This window comes from Lithobates pipiens, unplaced genomic scaffold (genome assembly GCF_037356315.1).
Source record: "Lithobates pipiens isolate NorthernLeopardFrog02 unplaced genomic scaffold, aLitPip1_a1.2 Scaffold_1, whole genome shotgun sequence".
Lineage (NCBI taxonomy): Eukaryota > Metazoa > Chordata > Amphibia > Anura > Ranidae > Lithobates > Lithobates pipiens.
This window is the reverse complement of record NW_027507685.1, coordinates 216075154-216096541: the sequence shown is the minus strand read 5'-3', so window position 1 is coordinate 216096541 and position 21388 is coordinate 216075154. Positions and strand designations below refer to the sequence as shown.

Sequence of the window (21388 nt, the reverse complement as noted above, 5' to 3'; positions counted from 1 at the left end):
AAATATTTCATCCATTCAAAGGCCCCAACAATTATGTCAGATTATCTCAATGGCAATTTATTGAATGAGCATCACTTGTTGATGTAAGTGAGCACAATGCCATTAGGTATTTTAGCTATCGCAAAACCCCAAAATGCTGCCATTGTGCTAATTTGTGTTAACCCAATCCTGACTTAAAGTATACCTAAAGCCAAATCCTCTTTTTATAAAACATTTTGACCTTCTGTTTCTTCTTTTTGACCCATTCCTTAATGCTAGTGTGCTTCATATTTTTATCATGTTGAAAGATAAATTTTTGGTTTAACTTCAGGTGTTAGGCCGATGGCCATCAAGCACACTGTGACATGATGCAAAAATCACATTTGATCTCTGCAAGATATTCAGGTTCTAAAGCAAGAACACCAAACTATAACATTTCCACCACCATACTTCACAGTTTGAAGTTCTTCTCCAGAAATGCTGTCTTCTGTTTATGATAAACATCTCTACTGTTACTTTGACCAAACAACTCTATATTTGGTTCATCAGCCCACAGTGCATTGTTCCATAACTTCCATAGCAAACTATAATATTTATCTAATAATATTCTTGGACAGCAAAGGATTTTTCCAGGCACACCTTTCGTGTAGGGTTAGTCTATGCAATCTCTTTCTGGTTGTAGATGTTTGTATTTTGCAATCACCTGTTACAAGAGTTACCTGTGGATCCTGCAATTGAATTTTGTGGTTCTTGAGGACTTTTTGGCAACAAATGGTCAGCTGTTGGGCTGAACTTGCTGGGATAGCCAATGGACAAATTAGCAATTAGAAACCTATGCTACTTGTATATGGTTTACCCTACAGTGGAAGGGTTGACTTTAAATACTTTATCATTCAGCTTAACCACTTCAGCCCTGGAAGGTTTTGCCACCTAATGACTAGGCCATGTTTTGCGATACCGCACTGTGCCGCTTTAACTGACAATTGTGCAGTCGTGCAATGTTGTAACCAAACAAAATTTACGTCCTTTTTTTCTCATGAATAGAGCTTTATTTTGGTGGTATTTGATCACCTTTTATTTTTATTGCGTCTACAATGGGATAGATTTAGGGACTTTATTTTATTTTCTATTGTTTTTACTAATAATGGGGGCAACATGCATTTTTATTTTTTGTGGGACTACGACATTGCGGTGGACAAATCAGACTCCAAATTACACTTTTTGGAGACCAGTGACATTATTACATTGATCAGTGCTATAAAAATGCACTGATCAATGTAAAAATGAGACTTGCAGGAAAGGGGGTTAACATGTAGGGGCCGATCAAAAGGGTTAAGTGTGTTCCCTCAGCAAGTTCTAACTGTAGGGGATTTGGGCTGGCCGGGACATGACACAGATCACTGTTTTTGATGACTGGGAACAGTAGATCTGTCATGTCATCTGTCAGAATGGGGATGCGCCATCTTTTTTTTATTTTTTTAAAACAGATGTTTATCAAATCAGCATTACAATATTATATCAGCATAGACATTTTTACACTAACAGATCAACAAGAGAAACATACTTAGCAGGTTCAGCGTAACACGGGGGTGCCCATCCCAGGCTAACAATAATACAATATAGTTTGCAGGAGGTAATCCTAACTTCTACCTGGAATTATTAATGCATATCAGCAGGCAGCCGGGATGCGCCTTCTTTGGCAAGGAAGGTCCCCATTCTGCTTCTGTACTAGGCGATCGCTGGTTGCTGGTGGACACCGAGTCCGCTCGACCTGCGGGCACGAGCACGCATCGCTCGCCATCATGCCTGCGTCAGCCGCCGTACAGCTACGGCGATTTGCGCAGGAGAGTCGACCTGCCACCATATAACGAAGGCGGCTGGTCAACTAGTGGTTAAAACCCTTAGGCATCTATAACTTTCAGAGGGCCTTAGAGAGCCCTTCTTGGCATAAGGACACCACTCACGCCAATAGCAAAGAACATCGGACCCTAGATATCGGAGCTGCCAGAGTGGCTTTTGCATTTTTTCTTTTTTTTTTGCTTAAAAAAAATATCATTTTAGGCTTGAAGATTACATAAAATCCCAAAAACATATTTTCTGAAATCAGACACCCTAGAGTAGGGGTCTCCAAACTTTGTAAACAAAGTGCCGGTGTACTGTCCTTCAGACATTAGGGGGGGCTGGAATGTGGCCATCAGGAATACAAAATGTCTCAGTCAGTGGGCATAGACAATCCCCATCAATGCTTTCATTGGGAGGCCTTATACCCCATCATTGGTGCCATTGGGCCCCGTTGTTGGTGTCATTGGGAGGCATTGTGCCTCATCATTGGTGTGATTGGGAGGAACTGTGCCCCATCATTGGTGTCCTTGGGAGGAATTGGGCCCTTCATTGGTGTCCATGAATAAAATGGCACCTTAAGGGCTGGATAAAAGGAAGCAAAGTTTCACATCTGGCCCCCACTGCCCTAGAGACCAAAATAGTGGTAGTTCCATTTTTTGGATCTACAGTTGAGGGAGATGTCTGTTGTTGTTGGCTGCTGGAGGGTCAGTTGATGCTGGCTGCTGGGTTGGATCTATTGTTGCTGGAGGAGTATTTTGCTGTGGGGGTTTTTTGTTGTTGGGGGGAGATCTTTTGCTGCTGGGGGGTTTATTGTTGGTGGTTGCAGGGGATCTATTTTACTGCTTTTATTGTTTTTTAATTAACAAATTTGATACAAATTAGTTAACACCACAAAATGATACTTGGTTCCTTATTCTCTAAAAAGGGGCAGCACTGGGAGGTGGGTAGGGGGTGGAACAGAGGGAAGATGCTCAGAGGTGGTTAGGGGTTGGAACCAAGGGACGGTGCTCAGAGATGGTTAGGGGTTGGAACCAAGGGACGGTGCTCAGAGATGGTTAGGGGTTGGAACCAAGGGACGGTGCTCAGAGATGGTTAGGGGTTGGAACCAAGGGACGGTGCTCAGAGATGGTTAGGGGTTGGAACCAAGGGACGGTGCTCAGAGGTGGTTAGGGGTTGGAACCAAGGGACGGTGCTCAGAGGTGATTAGGGGTTAGAACCAAGGGACGGTGCTCAGAGGTGGTTAGGGGTTGGAACCAAGGGACGGTGCTCAGAGATGGTTAGGGGTTGGAACCAAGGGACGGTGCTCAGAGATGGTTAGGGGTTGGAACCAAGGGACGGTGCTCAGAGATGGTTAGGGGTTGGAACCAAGGGACGGTGCTCAGAGGTGGTTAGGGGGTGGAACCAAGGGACGGTGCTCAGAGGTGATTAGGGGTTAGAACCAAGGGACGGTGCTCAGATGTGGTTAGGGGTTAGAACCAAGGGACGGTGCTCAGAGGTGGCTAGGGATTAGAACCAAGGGAAGGTGCTCAGATGTGGTTAGGGGTTGGAACCAAGGGACGGTGCTCAGAGGTGGCTAGGGATTAGAACCAAGGGATGGTGCTCAGAGGTGGTTAGGGGTTGGAACTAAGGGACGGTGCTCAGAGGTGGCTAGGGATTAGAACCAAGGGATGGTGCTCAGAGATGGTCAGTGCAAAGAGGGGGTAGAACCAAGGGACGGTGCTCAGAGGTGGTTACCTGCATCTATTCTCTGAGAACATCAAACCCTGCTTTTTCCATATGACAAATCTGCATTGTTAATTAAGATTATGAGACTGTATACACAGGGGCGGACTGACAACTCATGGGGCCCCCCGGGCAATAGGAGATTATGGGGCCCCCAGGCAATAGGAGATTATGGGGCCCCCAGGCAATAGATTATGGCCACAAAGTATACACACTCACACACACATACAGTATACACACACAGACACACAATATACACACACACACACACACACACACACACACACACACACACACACACACTGAAAAGGTACTGGAGAGATGGGGCAGCTATAATCTTGGGATCTTTAAAAAAAAAAACACAGATTTTTACATACTGTCCCTGGTTTTATTGAGGCTGGCAACCCTGATGGGGCCCCTTGGTGGCAGTGCCCGAGTGGCCAGTCCGCCCCTGTGTATACACCATGTCATTTATGTGTAATTTGTTCAAGTATATCCCCTTTATCTGTGGGCTTTGTTTGAATGAATATCTAATGTTTGCCTGTTCAAATATGTTCATAAGTCATCCATATTAATAGAGTGCACTTACTTTTTATCATGACTATATTAGGCTTGTCAATCAGATGATTCGGGAAGATACAGTTTTGAGTGGTGTGTGTGTGTGTGTGTGTGTGTGTATGTATATGTATATGTATATGTGTATATATATATATATATATTATTATTATTATTATTATTATTATTATTATTATTATTATTAATAAATATATATATATATATATATATATAGATATATATATATATACACATACTGTGGAGATGTGACCCCCATGTCACAGGTGCATATGAGCAGTGTATACCTGATTTTGGTGGGCTTGTACACCTGTGTGCTGGCTTCGTCTGGCCTGGGAGGTGGGGAGGGTCCCAGTAGGAGACGGTTCCAGGAGAAAGACAGGAGGTCTCTGAGTCTAGGGCTGCAGGGGGCAACCTGTGTGTGCATGTCTGTAGCAGGCAGATGTGGCCTGTGACCAAAACAGAGCAAAGCTGACAGTGCGTAAGCCAGGAGGCTGCTATAGTTTGTGTTTATACAGTGATGGTGGAACCCTCCTGCGAGGGAAGATTACTGTTTGTTTGAACTTTTTCATTACCTTTAAATAAAAGTGGGCTGCGATGCCTTAAAACGCAGTCTGGAGTGGAAAACTGCATGCACCACTTGAACCTACTCACCCCGGATTGTCACAATACATACATATGTACATGTATACACTGTGCTTATATAACAGACAGGTGCTGATAGTACCAATGATGAGCTGCACTTATTTTAAAATCCATCTACTGTGAGTGCCTTGTGATTGCCTGCCGTATCCTTTAAATGTCTCTATTAGTGACATGAATTGATCTGGAAGCAGCTGCTGGGTGGAAATGCGTAGGAGTGTCCAAATACAACTTACTGAAAGTTTAAACTTGTCATTGTGTGTTGACATAGGGACTGCTGTCCACATAGAGAACTACCAATATTTATGATGGTCACATATACGGAACTAAAATATTGTGCATGGACTGAATGATTTGATTTTCATGAATGCGTCTGTCTCTATGGGGGCAGCAGCTGTTATGTGAATAAATATCCTCTACTTCTGAACATTGTAGTACCTGACTTTTCAGAACACTCAACCCTGTTGAATTATTAGAAACAATACAGAGATGCTTGGTAGTTTAACCACTTAAAGTCCATCCCATAGCAGTTTTACTGCTACAGGGAGGCTCTCCTGTGCAGAATTATGTAGAGTATCTGACAAAAGTGAGTACACCCTTCACATTTTTGTAAATATTTTATTATATCTTTTCATGTGACAACACTGAAGAAATGACACTTTGCTACAATGTAAAGTAGTGAGTGTACAGCTTGTATAACATTGCAAATTTTTTTTCCCCTCAAAAGAAAGCACAACTATTATTGTCTAAACCGCTGACAACAACAGTGAGTACACCTCTAAGTGAAAATGTCCAAATTGGGCCCAAAGTGTCTATATTTTGCGTGGCCACCATTATTTTCCAGCACTGCCTTAACCCTCTTAGCCCCTGTACACACGGTCGGAGATTTCAACAACCAAATCCGTCAGATTTTGTCCGTCGGATCTTGTCCGAAACTGTTGCATACACACGGTCGGACAAAGTTGTCGAAAAATCCGATCTTTCAGAACGTGATGACGTAATTTCGTTACGATGGGACTACATTCAGGCTAGTAGCCAATAGCTTTGATGTAGGAATTTGATCTGAGCATGCGTGGCACTTGGTCCGATCAAAATTCTCTACACATGATCGGAGTATGTCCGATCGGCCCAGTTGGTTGGGAAATATTTCCAACAAGTTGGAAAATTGGGTCAGACGGAATCAGTCCGATGCATACCACACACAGCCGGATTATCCGACAACACGGTACGATAGGACACATTCCGACGGATTCTCCGACCGTGTGTACAAGGGCTTAGACATGGAGTTCACCAGAGCTTCACAGGTTGCACTCCTCCTGGTTAATTGGGCCCTGTGTCATGTGACTCGTTAGTGTAATGCCGCGTACACACGATCAAACAAGCGGGTGGAAAAGTCCGGCAAACTCAAGTCAGCCGGACAATCCCCCCGTGTGTAGCCTCCGGCATACTTTTTTGACCCGAAAGTACGGCGGACTTAGAAAGTAGTTTTACACTCCAATCTTACTGCCGGACTCGCATTTCGGTGGACAATCCGGCCGTGTGTATGCCAGTCCGCCGTACTTTTGAAATGAGCGGACTTTTCCCACCCGGAGAAAAGTCCGCTCATTTCGAGCGGGTCTCCAGGTAGGCGGGGCCCGCGAAGGATACGTCGCTGGCCCCGCCACCTGGTATGGACTTAAAGGGGAACCCCAACGCCCCAAAAAATCGGCGTGGGGGTCCTCCCAGGCCCACATCAGACCCTTGTCCGAGCACGCTACCCGGCTGGCCAGGAAAGGGGGGGCGAGCGAGGGCCCCGCCCTCCTGAGCCGTACCAGGCCTCGTGCCCTCAACATGGGGGGTGCCTTGGGGGAGGGGGGGCCGCGCGGCCCCCCCCACCCCAAAGCACCTTGTCCCCATGTTGATGAGGACAAGGGCCTCTTCCCGACAACCCTGGCCGTTGGTTGTCGGGGTCTGCGGACAGGGGGCTTACCAGAAGGAAGCCTCTTCTAAAGATGATGCACAAGAAAGCCGCAAACAGTTTGCTGAAGACAAGCAGACTGAGGACATACTTATTTGTTCAGGTGGTGTCAAGCGTGTGTGGCGGCAACCAGGTGAGGAGTACAAAGACAAGTGTGTCTTGCCTACAGTCAAGCATGGTGGCGGGAATGTCATGGTCTGGTGCTGCATGAGTGCTGCCACCACTGGGGAGCTACAGTTCATTGAAGGAACCATGAATGCCAACATGCACTGTGACCTACTGTAGCAGAGCATGATCGCCTCCCTCCGGAGACTGGGCCGCAGGGCAGTATTCCAACATGATAACTACTCTAAACACACCTCCAAGATAACAACTGCCTTGCGAAAGAAGCTGAGCGTAAAGGTGACGGACTGATCAAGCATGTTTCCAGACCTAAACCCTATTGAGCATCTGTGGGGCAACCTCAAACTGGTGGAGGAGCGCAAAGTCTCTAACATCTACCAACTCTGTGATGTCATCATGGAGGAGTGGAAGAGACTCCAGTGGCAACCTGTGAAGCTCTGGTGAACTCCATGCTCAAGAGGGTTAAGGCAGTGCTGGAAAATAATGGTGGCCACACAAAATGTTGACACTTTGGGCCCAATTTGGACATTTTCACTTAGGGGTGTACTTACTGTTGTTGTCAGCGGTTTAGACATTAATGGCTGTGTGAGTTTGCCATCATCCATAACTCAGCAGTGGTGGGTTTTCTGAGCAGGAAGGTCTTATGTGCGGGAAGGATGCTGGGGATGTCAATTTGGTTCCACTGAAGAATAAGCCCTTATCTGGTAATCTCCTGTAACAGAGGTGACTGCAGTGTATGGCTGGAGGCTTACTTCCCTTGAAGGCTTTTTTATTATATAGCTCTGGTGAGTTTAACCCCCTGAGGGGAGTGTATTTTCATGTGGTGGAATTTGAGACATGAAGCAGTTCACTCATTTGAAAACTGCAGATTTTTTGTTTTTCTACATCTAGATTTATAGTAAAAATCTAGATATTAAACCCTCAATTTTTTAAGCACGTTTTGGCATCTGATTTAACCACTTAAGCTCCAGAAGATTTACCCCCCCCCCCCCCCCCCCTTTCATGACCAGGCCGTTTTTTGCGATATGGCACTACGTTACTTTATTTGACAATTGGGCGGTTGTACACTGCTCTACCCATATATTTTTTTGGTGGTATTTGATTACCTGGTTTTTATTTTTTGCATGTAAAAAAAATCTAATTTCTTCATCAATTTAGGCCAATATGTATTCTGCTACATGTTTTTGGTGCTTAAAAAAAAAAATCCCAATAAGTGTATGTTGATTGCTTTGCGCAAAAGTTATAGCGTCTACAAACTATGGGATATATTTATGGAAAATTTATGGGCGTGTGCATGCCCCAGACCCGGAAATGCAGAATCCCATACTAGGTACGGGATTCTGCTCAGAGGAGCCAGTGCACCACAGTTCAACATGGGGCGCTTGGCAAGAGGTTAAAGTTATTGTAAAGTTATAATTTTCTTTCTATTGAAATAATAATCATGTCAAACTTACCTGCTCTGTGCAGCGGCTTTGCGCAGAACAGCCCCAGTCCTCTTCTTCTGTGTCCCCCGCCAGCACTCCTGGCTTGCACCCAATCTTGATCCAGTGATATGCATGAGAGCAGCGGCTCTCTCTGCTCTCTTCCCTTCTTCCTGGGCAGATTGATGGCAGTGGGAGCCAATTCTGTGAAGCAGGAGCAGGATAGCGGGGCATACTACACTGTGTCTATAGACACAGAGCAGCTCGGGAGCGAGTCCACACCAGTGCCCACATGGAAAGCAGCAGTTTAGAAGGGATTTGATCAAATGGCGTCAATTGGTCAGAATGATACATTTATTGATTTTTTTTTTTTTTGCATTAATTGGCAGCACTGTGATTATTCATTCATCAAGTTGATCATATTTTGGTTGATTGGATTACGAGGTTGTATGGTGGAAAAAGAGATGCAATCAATTTCTTCTGACTATCGCTTGAAATACTCTGTGTGGCTATTGATCAATTGTATTGTTAACGATCAGTTATTCCTGTCAGGAGAGGCTGACTGAAGAAAACCATTGATTATTTATTGAAGCGTGTATGGCCACTCAATAAAAAAAAAAATATATATAATTCGTTGGTCATTGTGGGAAATGGTTGTTTTATACTGCCCTCTAGTGTCAAAAAACGATTCTGTACTAAAGCCAAGTATTTAAAAAAAAAAAAAAAAGTTTAGTACACTGATTACTGATTGATTACAGGTACTTGTATAGCGCCGCCACTTTTACATAGATATACATAGTTACATAGTAGGTGAGATTGAAAAAAGACACAAGTCCATTCAGGTGCTTATCTAATGATTTTTTGAAACTATCGATGCTCCTCGCTGAGACCACCGCCTGTGGAAGGGAATTTCACATCCTTGCCACTCTTACAGTAAAGAACCCTCTACGCAGTTTATGGTTAAACCTCTTTTCTTCTAATTTAATGAGTGGCCAGGAGTCTTGTTAAACTCCTTTCAGCAAAAAAGTTTTATCCCTATTGTGGGGTCACCAGTACGCTATTTATAGATTGAAATCATATCCCCTCTCAAGCGTTTTTTCTCCAGAGAGAATAAGTTCAGTGCTCACAATCTTTCCTCATAACTGATATCCTCCAGACCCTTTATTAGCTTTGTTGCCCTTCTTTGTACTCACTCCATTTCCAGTACATCCTTCCTGAGGACTGGTGCCCAGAACTGGACAGCATACTCCAGGTGCGGCCGGACCAGAGTCTTGTAGAGCGGGAGAATTATTGTTTTATACTATATCCAGCCCCCAAAGAGCTTACAATCTAAGGTCCCTAACGCACATTCATACATACTAGGGTCACTTTAGACGTAAGCTAATTGACCTACCAGCATGTCTTTGGGGTGTGGGAGGAAACCGGAGTACCCCGAGGAAACCTGCACAGGGAGAACATGCAAACTCCAGGCAGATAATGCAGTGGTTGGGATTTAAACCAATGACCCCAGTGCAGCCAGGCAAAGGTGCTAACCGCTTAGCTACACATTTTCATTCAAGGGAGCACCGTGTGTCAGATTATGTGGGATTATGTGTCAGAATATCGGTCTTGATTTCTGGTATCTTTGTTTAGTAATATGCAAACTATAAATGCTTTGCAGACAGCAGTTACAAATTTACAGTGATTCCTCAAGCTTGTTCCAAAGGGAGTCCAATTTTTATATTTCAATCTTTTTATTAATCTATCTAACCAATATAGCAAAGACAAAGCGTTTGATAAGGGTGCAGAAGAGAAACCTTCATGATCATTATGCCAATGTGCTGTGATCTGTAGCTATAGTCCTTTTCATGGATTCCGTGAGACCAGAACATTATTTCAAGGGTTCTTCAATGTTAACCCCTTGGCGTCAACTAGTGACTTGGACAAGTAGCTGTGTTCCCATCATTGGCTCTTCTTCCATCATGGAGGGTTATCGGGAGTGTTCTGCAGATAACTTGGGAGACCACCGCAGGCTCCATTGCATTCTCTGCATTTTTAAAATGAAGCGTAAAATGCAGGCGCAGTATGGAGTAACATGGTTGTGTCCTGTGAATAGCGCTCTCTTATAAATTGGCATTTTATTCTACACCAGGCTCTACATATCTGTACAAGTAATACAATGATGAAAATGTGGTACAGCGAGCATGTTCCATTTTACTAAAATTCAGTGGCGGCTGGTCCATAAGGGGTGCCCCCCCCCCCCCCCCCCCCTGTTTGCAAGCACAAGATCAGAGCCTTAGAGCCTGAGGTTCTAATTGGCTTGAAAATGTCCCATCCCAACCGGGAGACCCAATCCATCATCCGGCACTTCCGCCGGCTAGGCTGAAACTGGAACGAAGCCGTCTCTTATGTAAACACACGTCACTTCTGGTTTACTCGACTGCCAATGGCCCCAATTAAAAAAAAAATGACAGTATTCAGAATCACTGTTTTTGGCGATCTGAATTCTTTGAAATGCAAAGGCGGGATTTGGGTTCTTTTAGACCCCCGATCCCTTCATAAAGAGTACCTGTCACCACCTATTGCTGTCTAAAGGGATGTTTACGTTCCTTGTGACAGCAATTAAAAAAAAAAATCTGAAAACATTTTTAAAGCGCTCCCATCCCTGCAAGCGCACGCAGCAAAGAAACCGCATATGTAAGTCACGCCCACATATGTACACTGTGTTCAAAGCACACATCTGACGTATAGCGCAATCATTAGAGCGAGAGCAATCATTTTAGTAAAAGAATTCCTCTAACTCTAACCTGGTAACCATTATATTTTTTTAAAGCGTCACCTATTGAGATTTTTAGGTACTGTAGATTGTTGACATTGCACGAGTGTGCGCAATTTCAAAGAATTACATGTTGAGGATCTATTTACTCGGCGTAACACCATCTTTCACATTATACAAAAAAATTGGGCTAACTGTTTATTTATTTATTTATTTTTTTTATTTATGAAAGTGTCTCTTTTCCCCCAATTAGACTGCTGCGCAAATACATGTGACATAAAATATTGCAACATTTGCCATTTTATTCTCTAGGGTCTCTGCTAAAAAAAAAAAATATATATATAAATATATATATATATATATGTGTATGTATGTATGTATGTATGTATGTTAGGGAGTTTTTTAAGTAATTTTCCAGCAAAAAGGGATTTTAAATTGTAAGCAACAAATGTCAGAAATAGGCTTATGAATGAAACAGGTTAAAGAGGTTGTTTTAGGCAGGCCAAAGATGGTTCAAATTTCTTTCCTGCCATCACGGGTTGCAGGAAAGAAATCTGCAAGATTTCCTCATCAACACACAAAGTGCTGACAGGGAAATCACTCCTGCCGAAACATTGTCTTCTACCGATGGGGAGTGGCGAAGAAAGCCGTCTCCTCAAGGAGAAGACAACGATTATTGCTAGCGGCTATTTTACCCAAGTTGATCGATCAACTTGGTACATTCAGCCTGCCCATTAATGGTTTGGAACCAGCCAAGGTTCGAATCCTGTATGGCTGACCTCAGAGTCTCAGTGCTGGTGAAGCACCATTGATTTTATTGAATGGAAGAAAAAATACAGTAGTGGCTGATCTCAAGACTTGGATAAGTATCTGTACTCCCATCATTGGCTTTCCTTCCATCATGGAGGGTTATCTGCAGTGTTCTGCAAATAACTTGAAGCCTTAAATGCAGGCACAGTATGGAGTAACATGGTTGTGTCCTGTGAATAGTGCTCTCTTATAAATTGGCATTTTATTCTACACCAGGCTCTACATATCTCTACATGTATTACAATGATGAAAATATGATACAGCGAGCATGTTCCTTTTTATAAAAATTCAGTGGCAGCTGGTCCATAAGGGGTGCCGCCCCCTAGTTTGCAAGCACATGATTAGAGCCTGAGGTTCTAATTAGCTTGAAAAAGTTTGTGTGAATGGGCGCAGTGCACTGCACCCCGAACCCACCCACTTGTGATACTAGTGAATCAATATTCGCTATCAGTTTCTGGCTTCTCCTCTCGGCCAATCAGGACAGGAGGCAGATCCAAAGAAGACCGGGTTAGCTGGGAGTAGAAGCTGTAGTGCCGTGACCGCTGGAGGGGTGAGTACGGACCTGTGGGGTTTTTTTTGCTGCTTTGTGTTGCAATGAGTTGTCTTCATAGATAGACTGGGATTACTGCAGTGGCGTGTTACTGCAAAACTTTGGTGCTGGAATGGTAACAGTCTTGTGGATCATTAAAGAGACTTCTATTTGTGTCCATGGCTGATCACTTTCTGTGGGTAAGAGATGATCGATCTCATCATAGGACTCATTACCTTAAGTCTATGTGCTTCCTTAGACCTGAGGGGAGCAGTGTGTGGACAGGACAAGGTGTGTTGTTCCATAATCAGTACTGGGATCATTGTATAGAAATCTCATACTGAGAAAATCTGTAAAATGTATAAATCTTGCACTCTAGTCTTTGTTAGAATGTGCATACAGTCTAATGTATCATGGTGGACACACATACCACGGTTAATTAAAGTGGTTGTAAACCCTTACAAACCACTTTGACCTACAGGTAAGCCTAGATTAAGGCTTACCTGTAGGTCCAAAAAATATCTCCTAAACCTATATGGTTTAGGAGATATTTGCCCGAAGACAGGCACCGCTGTCTACGGCGCATGCGCCATAGACAGCGGCACGCAGGCGCACTGAGCACGGCATTTCCAACAATGGAGATGCCGCGCGTGTCGGCTCCCGTGCGCATGCGTGGGAGTGACGTCATCGCAGCTTCTCCGAATGACAGCGGCGGAGCTGCAAGACCCCACCGAGAAGATGGATGCGCCAGACTAGGTAAGTGACACATAATGGGCTACTATGCGATGCATAGTAGTCCATTATGCTTTGCCTTTGCAGGGAATGAAAGAGGAAGTAAACTCATCAGGGTTTACTTCCTCTTTAACTAGACAGCCTACAAGTACGTGTTAGGTTTGCATGAAGAAATCGCTTTGCTAATTGTCAGATAATGCCTCAGATGATCTGCGCATGCACAATATTGACGTCACGCCAGCTGATAGGCAGATCGGCTGGACTGACGTCACTACTGCGCGTGCATAGATGGTCAGAGGCATTATCAGACGATCTCCAGTAATCGACAGAACACCCACCTCTCCCCCCCCAAAAAAAAGTTTAGCACTAGCCGCCACTGTTAAAATTACTTCAAGGTAAACAATAAAACATTATGTGCTCATGAAATTGTCAATGCACTGCTTCATTTTTGTAAAGTTATATGGAGATACGTATTGTTTTTACACTTTATTTACATTGTTCTTTGTTTTCTCCTTAGGTTGTGGTGTCGAAAGCTGAACATTCATGGCATGCACTCAAAACTACACTGCTCCATATGAGAGCACCCTTTTCCCCATCATCTATGGAATGGTCTTTTTCTTTGGATTGCTTGGTAACTTGGCAGCAACAGGCGTGATATACCAACATGTGAAGCGAAAAAATGTGCTGGGGGTGTATCTGGCCAATCTCTGTGCCTCGGACCTGGTGTACATCGGCACCCTCCCAGTTTGGATTGCCTACACTGCTAAAGAAGACTGGCTCTTTGGGGCTGTCAGCTGTAGGATTGTTGGCTTTTTCTTTAATGCCAATCTCTACACCACCATAGCTTTCCTCAGCTGTATTGCCGCTGACCGCTTTATAGCAACAGTCTTTCCATTCAAGGCCAAAGCCTTGCGGACTATGAGGGGTGCCTTAATAGTCTGTGTGGTTATTTGGCTGATCATCTTAGGAACCCATTCGGTTTTCCTTGGTCGAAATGAACTCTTCAATTCCAGTCACAATATCAAGCTTTGCTATGAGAAATATCCGCTGGACATGTGGATGGTTCGCGTCAACTATTTTCGCATCTTCGTCGTTTTCCTGATCCCTTTGGTGATCCTTGTGGTCTCCTACTGCTCTGTTGTCCGAGTGGTCCATCGAAGTCGGGGCTTAGAGAAAGATCAGAAGCGTAAGATCATCGGACTCCTTCTAACCATGACCGGCATATTTGTCATCTGCTACCTTCCTTATCACATCGTGCTTTTCTTCCGCTCGTATGTCAGTGAGCGCTATCCCAATCCCTGTGCTATGGAGGATAGATTACGTCCAGCTTATCGGGTCACGTTTACCTTCACCAGCCTTAGCAGTGCTCTGGACCCTTTCGTCAATATATTTGTCAGTGAAAGTATCAAGCAAGACCTGTTGAAGGAGGTCCGAGCTATATGGACTGGATTCCGATCCATACGCCATCCGCGGTCCTCTCTCAGGGAGTCTTCGAGGGTTGTTGGTTATAATACAGTGGTCAATCACATAGAGAACGACCATCTCCTGGTAGAAAGAAAGGAAGACACGGCCGTTTGATTGTTTTAGAGACTAACCAGACTGATTGTACAAGAAACCTAAAGTCGAAGGGCCTATTTAAAGCTGAAGTTTAATCTGTTAATATGTTGCCTTGCCTGGTTAATCCTTTTCCCCTTTTTATTAACATGCTAATTATTTTTTTTTTTTATATAAAACTTTTTCTATTTACTGTATGCCTTATTTTAGACCCAGTGGTAGCATAACAGGGTCTCTAGCGTCCTTTATGCCAGGGGTTCTCTAACCTTCCAAAACAAAGGCCCGGTTTACTGTCCTTCAGACTTTATGTGGGCCCGGACTGTGGTCGTTGGGAGTAGACAATGTCCCGGCATCAGTGGGACCATAGACTTTGCTAAAAATAAAAGTGCAACTGTTAACTACAATACTCACATTCCTACTTTCACTATGCCAGAGAATGGAAGGCGAAACCCTTCCAGTTTTTATGGGAAACCCCATTTTGTTTTGTTTTTTACCGTTTAGCTCCAAGGTTTATAGAGAAGACTTTAGACGGGTGAATGTCTGGTCACCTATTCGGAGTGTTTCTAGAGACATGAGGAAAAAAGTGTAGGCGATACCGCAAAATAAATTGCCAAAACTATTCTACTTTGGATGAAGGACGGTGGGGTGGACTTGGATTAGCCTGTGTGTAGATGTGCAAATCCACTTGCTTAGAATCACGCTCTTCAGGGAAACCTTCCCCGAGAGGACACAGCAGTTACCATTTCTGACTTCTCATTCTGCAAATGCTAGTTACCTGGCTGTCATGCTGATCCTGTGGAATCAATAAGTAAATAAGACTTCTAAGTTTGCTTTTCCTCATCTGCATACTTGTTGCAGGTCAAATATTCACATATCACTGAAGCCAGAGGGTGAGCATAACAGTCCTGATATTTCTCTCACTAAACAGCACTTTTAGACCCCTTTCACACTGGGGCGTTTTTCAGGCGCTTTAGCGTTAAAAAAAGCGCCTGTAAAGCGCTTGAAAGAAGCCTCACCTGCAGTCCCAATGTGAAAGCCCAAGTGCTTTAAGAGCCCTTTCACAATGTCAGCACCCGAAAAACGCTCGTAAAGCACCGCTTAAACTAGCACAGCTTTACCAGCGTTTTTCGAGCGTTATTGGGGCGCTTTTAACCCCTGCTAGTGGCCAAATAAAGAGTTAAAAGCGCCCACAAAATGCTGCTGCCAATAGCCTTTTTCCGGCGTTTTACAGGCGCTTCCCATTGATTTCAATGGGAAGGGGCGCTTTAGGAGCGTTGTATTCACCACTCCAAAAGCACTGCAAAGAAGCTGCTTGCAGGACTTTTTTTGACGCCCTGCCAGCGCAGCGCCTCAGTGTGCAAGCATTTGGGCTTTTACATTGGGATTGCAGTTGCAGCTTCTTTCAGGCGCTTTTTGTAACGCTAAAGCGCCTGAAAAATGCCCCAGTGTGAAAGCACTCGGGCTTTTACATTGGGATTGCAGTTGCGGCTTCTTTCAGGTGCTTTTTTTAACACTAAAGAGCATGAAAAACGCCTGAAAAACGCCCCAGTGTGAAAGGGGTCTTAAAGGGTTAGTTCACCTTTTCCAAAAACTGCCAATGCAGGTAAAGGGTGTCTGTAGATAAAAAAAAAAAACTGTGCAGCTCTGACTAAAGCTGGATTATGCCCTTGCTATAGGTGTAGGCCAAGGGTTTTCAAACTTTCTAAGCATAGGGCCAAGGTCTATGGTCAGTGGGAGTAGAAAATGCCCCAGCATCAGTGCCCCATCATTGGTTTTAATGAGAGGAATAGTGCCCCGTTATTTATATCAATTAGCAGAATAGTACCCCATTGGTTCGGTCAGTAGGGGCAATGGTGCTTTATCATTGGTGTTGGTGGAATAGTGTCCCAAGGGCCAGATAAAGGAAGTAAAGGGCCACATCTGGCCCCCGGGCTGCAGTTTGGAGACCACTGGTGTAGGCCATTTATGTACCTTCTAAAGCCTGGCATCCCCCTGTCCTTCCAAGTTGCTAAGACACTCCAAAACCATTACAAGCTCACCCCACCATAACAGGAGTGAGCTCATTCAGATTCAAGCTTGAATGTGCTCTTGCTCTCCCGTTGCAAAAGCTGTAGGCTTTGTGATGGTGAACTGCGCATGTGTGGGGTTTTGAGAGCTTGCTCTTGTAATGGTGGAGGTGAACAGGAATGGATGGTTGGGAATGTCCTACAAAAAAGGGCAGGACCAGGGAGATTTTCAGACAGGCTTTGGGAAGTACATAGATGATCTACATCTATAGCAAGGGCATTATCCAAATGTAGTCAAAGCTGCACAGTGTGTTTTCATCTACAGCAGTGGTTCTCAACTCCTGTCCTCAGGACCCACTAACAGGCCAGGTTTTAAGTATTACCTGGGGAGATGCAGGCCAGAATACTGCAATCACTGAGCAGCAAATTATATCACCTGCATGGGCAGTTTTTTGTAAACTAACCCTTTAAGGGTAATGGGTGGCAGAATAACAGATGTTGTAGAAGACATTGGTGTGGAAAATTCATGTACAGGCATTGAAACCTGTGCTCCAAATAACCCAAATAATATTCATATGCAGAATTTTGGTGCCTTACACATCAGAGTGATGAGATACTTTTTGTATTTCAGTTTTCCTTTATACACTATATTACCAAAATTATTGGGACACCTGCCTTTACACGCACATGAAATTTAATGGCACCCCAGTCTTAGTCCGTAGGGTTCGATATTGAGTTGGCCCACGCAGCTATAGCAGCTTCAACTATTCTGGGAAGGCTGTCCACAAGGTTTAGGAGTGTGCAGCTAGAACAGCTTCAACTCATTGGGAGCATGAAATTGTCCAAAATGTCTTGGTATGCTGATGCCTTAAGAGTTCCCTTCACTGGAACTAAGGGGCCAAGCCCAACCTCTGAAAGACAACCCCACACCATAATCCCCCTCCACCCAATGATTTGGACCAGTACACAAAGCAAGGTCCATAATGACATGGATGAGCAAGTTTGGGGTGGAGGAACTTGACTGGGCTGCACAGAGTCGTGATCTCAACCCGATAGAACACTTTTGGGATGAATTGGAGGGGAGATTTGAACCCTACAGACTAAGACTGGGATGCCATTTAAAGTTCATGTGCGTGTAAAGGCAGGAATCCCAATACTTTTGGTAATATAATGCACATACATTTACCAGGTCATATGACATGGTTGTTGGTTAGGTTAGCAGCACCGAAGGCAGCCTATAACAGCATTTTCTCCAGAAAAGGTATTTCTTCCCTTTTTATCATTGGGTTTTCTTGTCCCAGCAGGAATGTTAGGCCTCGTTCACACAGCATTTATGTACCAGTTGCAACAATAATTCAGCAGCTGGATTCACAGGTGGATGCAGAGAGCTGCAGCTGCTCAGCATGTACAAAGCAATGAGACTGGCAGCTGCTGTAGCTATCCACGGGTGTTGAGATGTAATCTGAAGCAATTACCTGCAGCCAGGAACAGATTATCTCCCTTGGGTGCACATCCATCTGTGAATCCAGCCACAGGAATGTGTAAGATTCTTGCTGCAGCTGGCACATAAATAAGGCCTTAAGGCTGAGTTTCACCCCTTTGCTTTTTCCCCTGGTGTGGTTTCCAGTAAAATCAATGGAGACACGTCAATGCACAGCGAGCCATCATGATGCATATCAACACGTGGACATTCGTTATGACGCATGTTCTTGGGCAGTGCTGTGCACACAGACATACGTTTTATTGCCTTTCCATTGATTACAATAGGGAATGCATCAGGCACCAGCCGACCAACTCCAGATCAAAGCTCCCAGCCAATGGCAGAGAGCCCTGATGGGCATGTTCTGGCGGGGGAGGCAGAACACAACAGCTCAGCGGGGGGAGATCGCTGGACTAAACAAATTGTTTTGCTGAGTGTGTAGTATAAGTGCAAGCATACTGTGACTGAGCCACCTACAAATGTTAGCAAATGAGACCTCTAAATAACCAACCAGTCTCCCACAAAAAAAGCCAGACACTCCTGATAAAACTCTGGAAACTGAATTTTATTGGACCTTTTACCCTGAGCCCATTGGGAAAATACATGTTTACATGTTCATCTTTTTTTTTTATTTTATTTTTTTTGTAATAGTTGAATATTCTTTACAATAAAATTTCATTTTGCTCTTTTTTTTTAATTTTAAACCCATTCTAGAAAACCGTTTTACAGCAGCAGGAACAGAATCCAGTTGGAGAGGACATAACCAGCTCATGCATTAGAGTTCCCTTATGTAACCTACGGCATGCAGTCATTGATTCTCCATGGTCCTAGTGGTTGAGACACGTACGTGGCAACGCTGCAACCTCACCAACCTGGTGGTCTTTGGTGCTGAACATCCTCCAGTAGCCAACAGAAAGCTAATAAAGCACTTTACTATGTAGCACTGGAAATCAGACAACAACAAAGACCAGCATGCTTTGCTCCAGGACCAATATGGCCACCGTTAACAGCCTGTAAGTACAGTCGTTCTGGTTGCAGGAATTATCACAGTAAATTAAAGACACTTTTCTAAAAGTGGGCCGGCTGGTGTGAACTGCAGCGGGCCCAGGTAATACATGTACTCTCTGTTGGTATTTAAATAATAAAAAAAAAAAATCAGAAGAAAACATGAAAAAGAGGTTTTGTGTTTTACTTGCAGCAGTCACTGAGGCATGCATGCACTGTGCTATGTGACTATGGAAGTGGGCACATGCAGTGGTGCTTATGAAACATACGTGGATTTTTTTTAGACGTGGCTAATGTTTACACAGAAGCAGCCATTTTGTGTACTAAATCAATATTTGTATGTTTAACCTGCTTATATTTTACCTTCCCTGGTTCCTACACTTTTTTTTTTATTGAAACCTTTCCATTTTTTTATTACATGTTGTATTTCAGACCCAGCGATGACAGCAAGGCTAAGGAGGAAAGGGCTAGACAAGAAAACATTTTAGATGATGCAGAACATCCTCCAGACAGGAAATTAGGTGCTCTCTGGACTTCCCGTAGCTTCTACTGCACACTCTAGAAAGGGCACAGTGTGCAGTGATATCAATGTAAACGGTTTTAGTACAGGTCAGGAGCCTGGAGGACTGTGCAAGACTGATGGTATAGCTGGAGTTCAGCTTAAAGGCAAAATTCACTTTTCTCAACCTGTTACACCCATATTTAGGGTGTAACAGGTTCAGTATGCATACCCTCTCACCCCACTCCTTGTGTCAGCAGGTGGGGGATCCTCTCCCTGCACCAGCTGTCACAATTCGAAAACCACTCCACCCACACAGCAGTGATATCCATTCACAGTTTCCTGTGAATGAATAGACTACAAGTACCATCAGCCATTGCAGCTGACTGCTTGTAGTTCCCAATGAGCTGTGAGGATGCTGGTGAGTGCTCTCGTAGTCCATTGATCTTCCTGTTCTCAAGTAACTCCTTTACTGTATCGGAGGTATAGGCAGACAGCTATACTGAGAGTCTGCAGAAGCCTGGTACTGCACCCTGATCGGCTGATCGCGGGTGAAATGCCCCCCAGGCGCCTTAAAAATAAAATAATAATTGTACTTTTTTACCTGCAAAAGGTGAACTAATCCTTTAGGATGCAGTCACACCAGGCGTTTGGAATCGCTGCAATTTGAAAACACTATAATAAAATGAGAAATTGCAGAATGCACATTTCAGATGACATTCATTTTAATAGCACCTAAAAACGCAGTGCAGTTCTGCAGCGATTGTCACGCTGCAATCACGGCAAACCACATTGCATGAAGCTTGTCGCTCAAAAGAAGCTTCTGAACTTTTTTTTTGGGGCCGGCAAGCTTCAGGCAATGCGGTTTGCTGCGATTGCAGCGCAATTTATCATGCGACAAACTCTGCACAACCGCACCGCATTTTCAGGTACCATTGAATGGCATCTGAAATGTGCGTTGTGTCATTTTACCAGATCGTTTTGAAATTCAAAGCGCCAAGGTATGAATATAGCCTTCAACAACTGTTACAATCTGCCAGGATCCATTGGCCTATTTACTGATGTCTTACGCTTCACAGCAATGTCTGTACTTCATTGTGAATTAACAAGCCTAATGTGAAAAATGTTTTAGTTCACGAAATGGCTGCTGTTCTCTGTGTAGCCAACCAGACTGACTGGTGTTGAGAAAAAGAAATGGGCTTTGGCCCATGGCTGGATAAAAAGATATTGCCCAAAGCTGTTCAATATTTTGCATAGAATGTCATGAAGTGAGGACCTGTCCTTCTAAAGCTGCACTATCGCAGTACATTTGTAATAAATGGCTGTAGTATGATTTTTGTTGTTTTTAAACATCTGATGTCTAAAGGTCAGATTTATTGTGGAGTCTTGCAAGTCTCAATATGGCCACCTATCTGTGACAGATACAGGACTCGGGTGCAGACACCAACTGTTTCTAAATGATGTCTATGACCCCCTTTAGGAGACCCCTCTAATAAATGTTTTGTGAATTCCAATTCCAGTTACTCCATTTTTTTTCCACCACTGTTTTCAATGGGAAATGCATGTAAATGGTTTGCTAATGCCAGAGACAACCAGTCAGAAATCTGCCAAGCAGAACGTCCCACCCAAGGCTTTGTTATTCCATTCAGCCAGTCTTGTGATTCACACATGTGGCACAATGCATAGCCAGGTAGGGGGCGCTCCATTTCCTATTTAGGCTTTCCCGCTGTACAGTTAATCGCTATCTTCACACTGCCGA

At 44.0% G+C, this 21388-nt stretch overlaps 1 protein-coding gene across 1 annotated transcript; it reads left to right on the top strand.

Moving 5' to 3' along the window:
- Nucleotides 1-13606: 13606 nt before the first annotated feature.
- LOC143983148 (G-protein coupled receptor 4-like) lies at nt 13607-21143 on the top strand. The gene has a single exon (XM_077482484.1). It carries the CDS (start codon nt 13629-13631, stop codon nt 14661-14663), a length of 1035 nt encoding a protein of 344 aa, XP_077338610.1. The 5' UTR covers nt 13607-13628; the 3' UTR covers nt 14664-21143.
- The last annotated feature ends 245 nt before the right edge of the window (nt 21144-21388 follow it).

Coding starts and splice junctions, on each gene's coding strand:
- LOC143983148 (XM_077482484.1), top strand. CDS start 13,629: ATGGCATGCACTCAAAACTACACTGCTCCATATGAGAGCACCCTTTTC.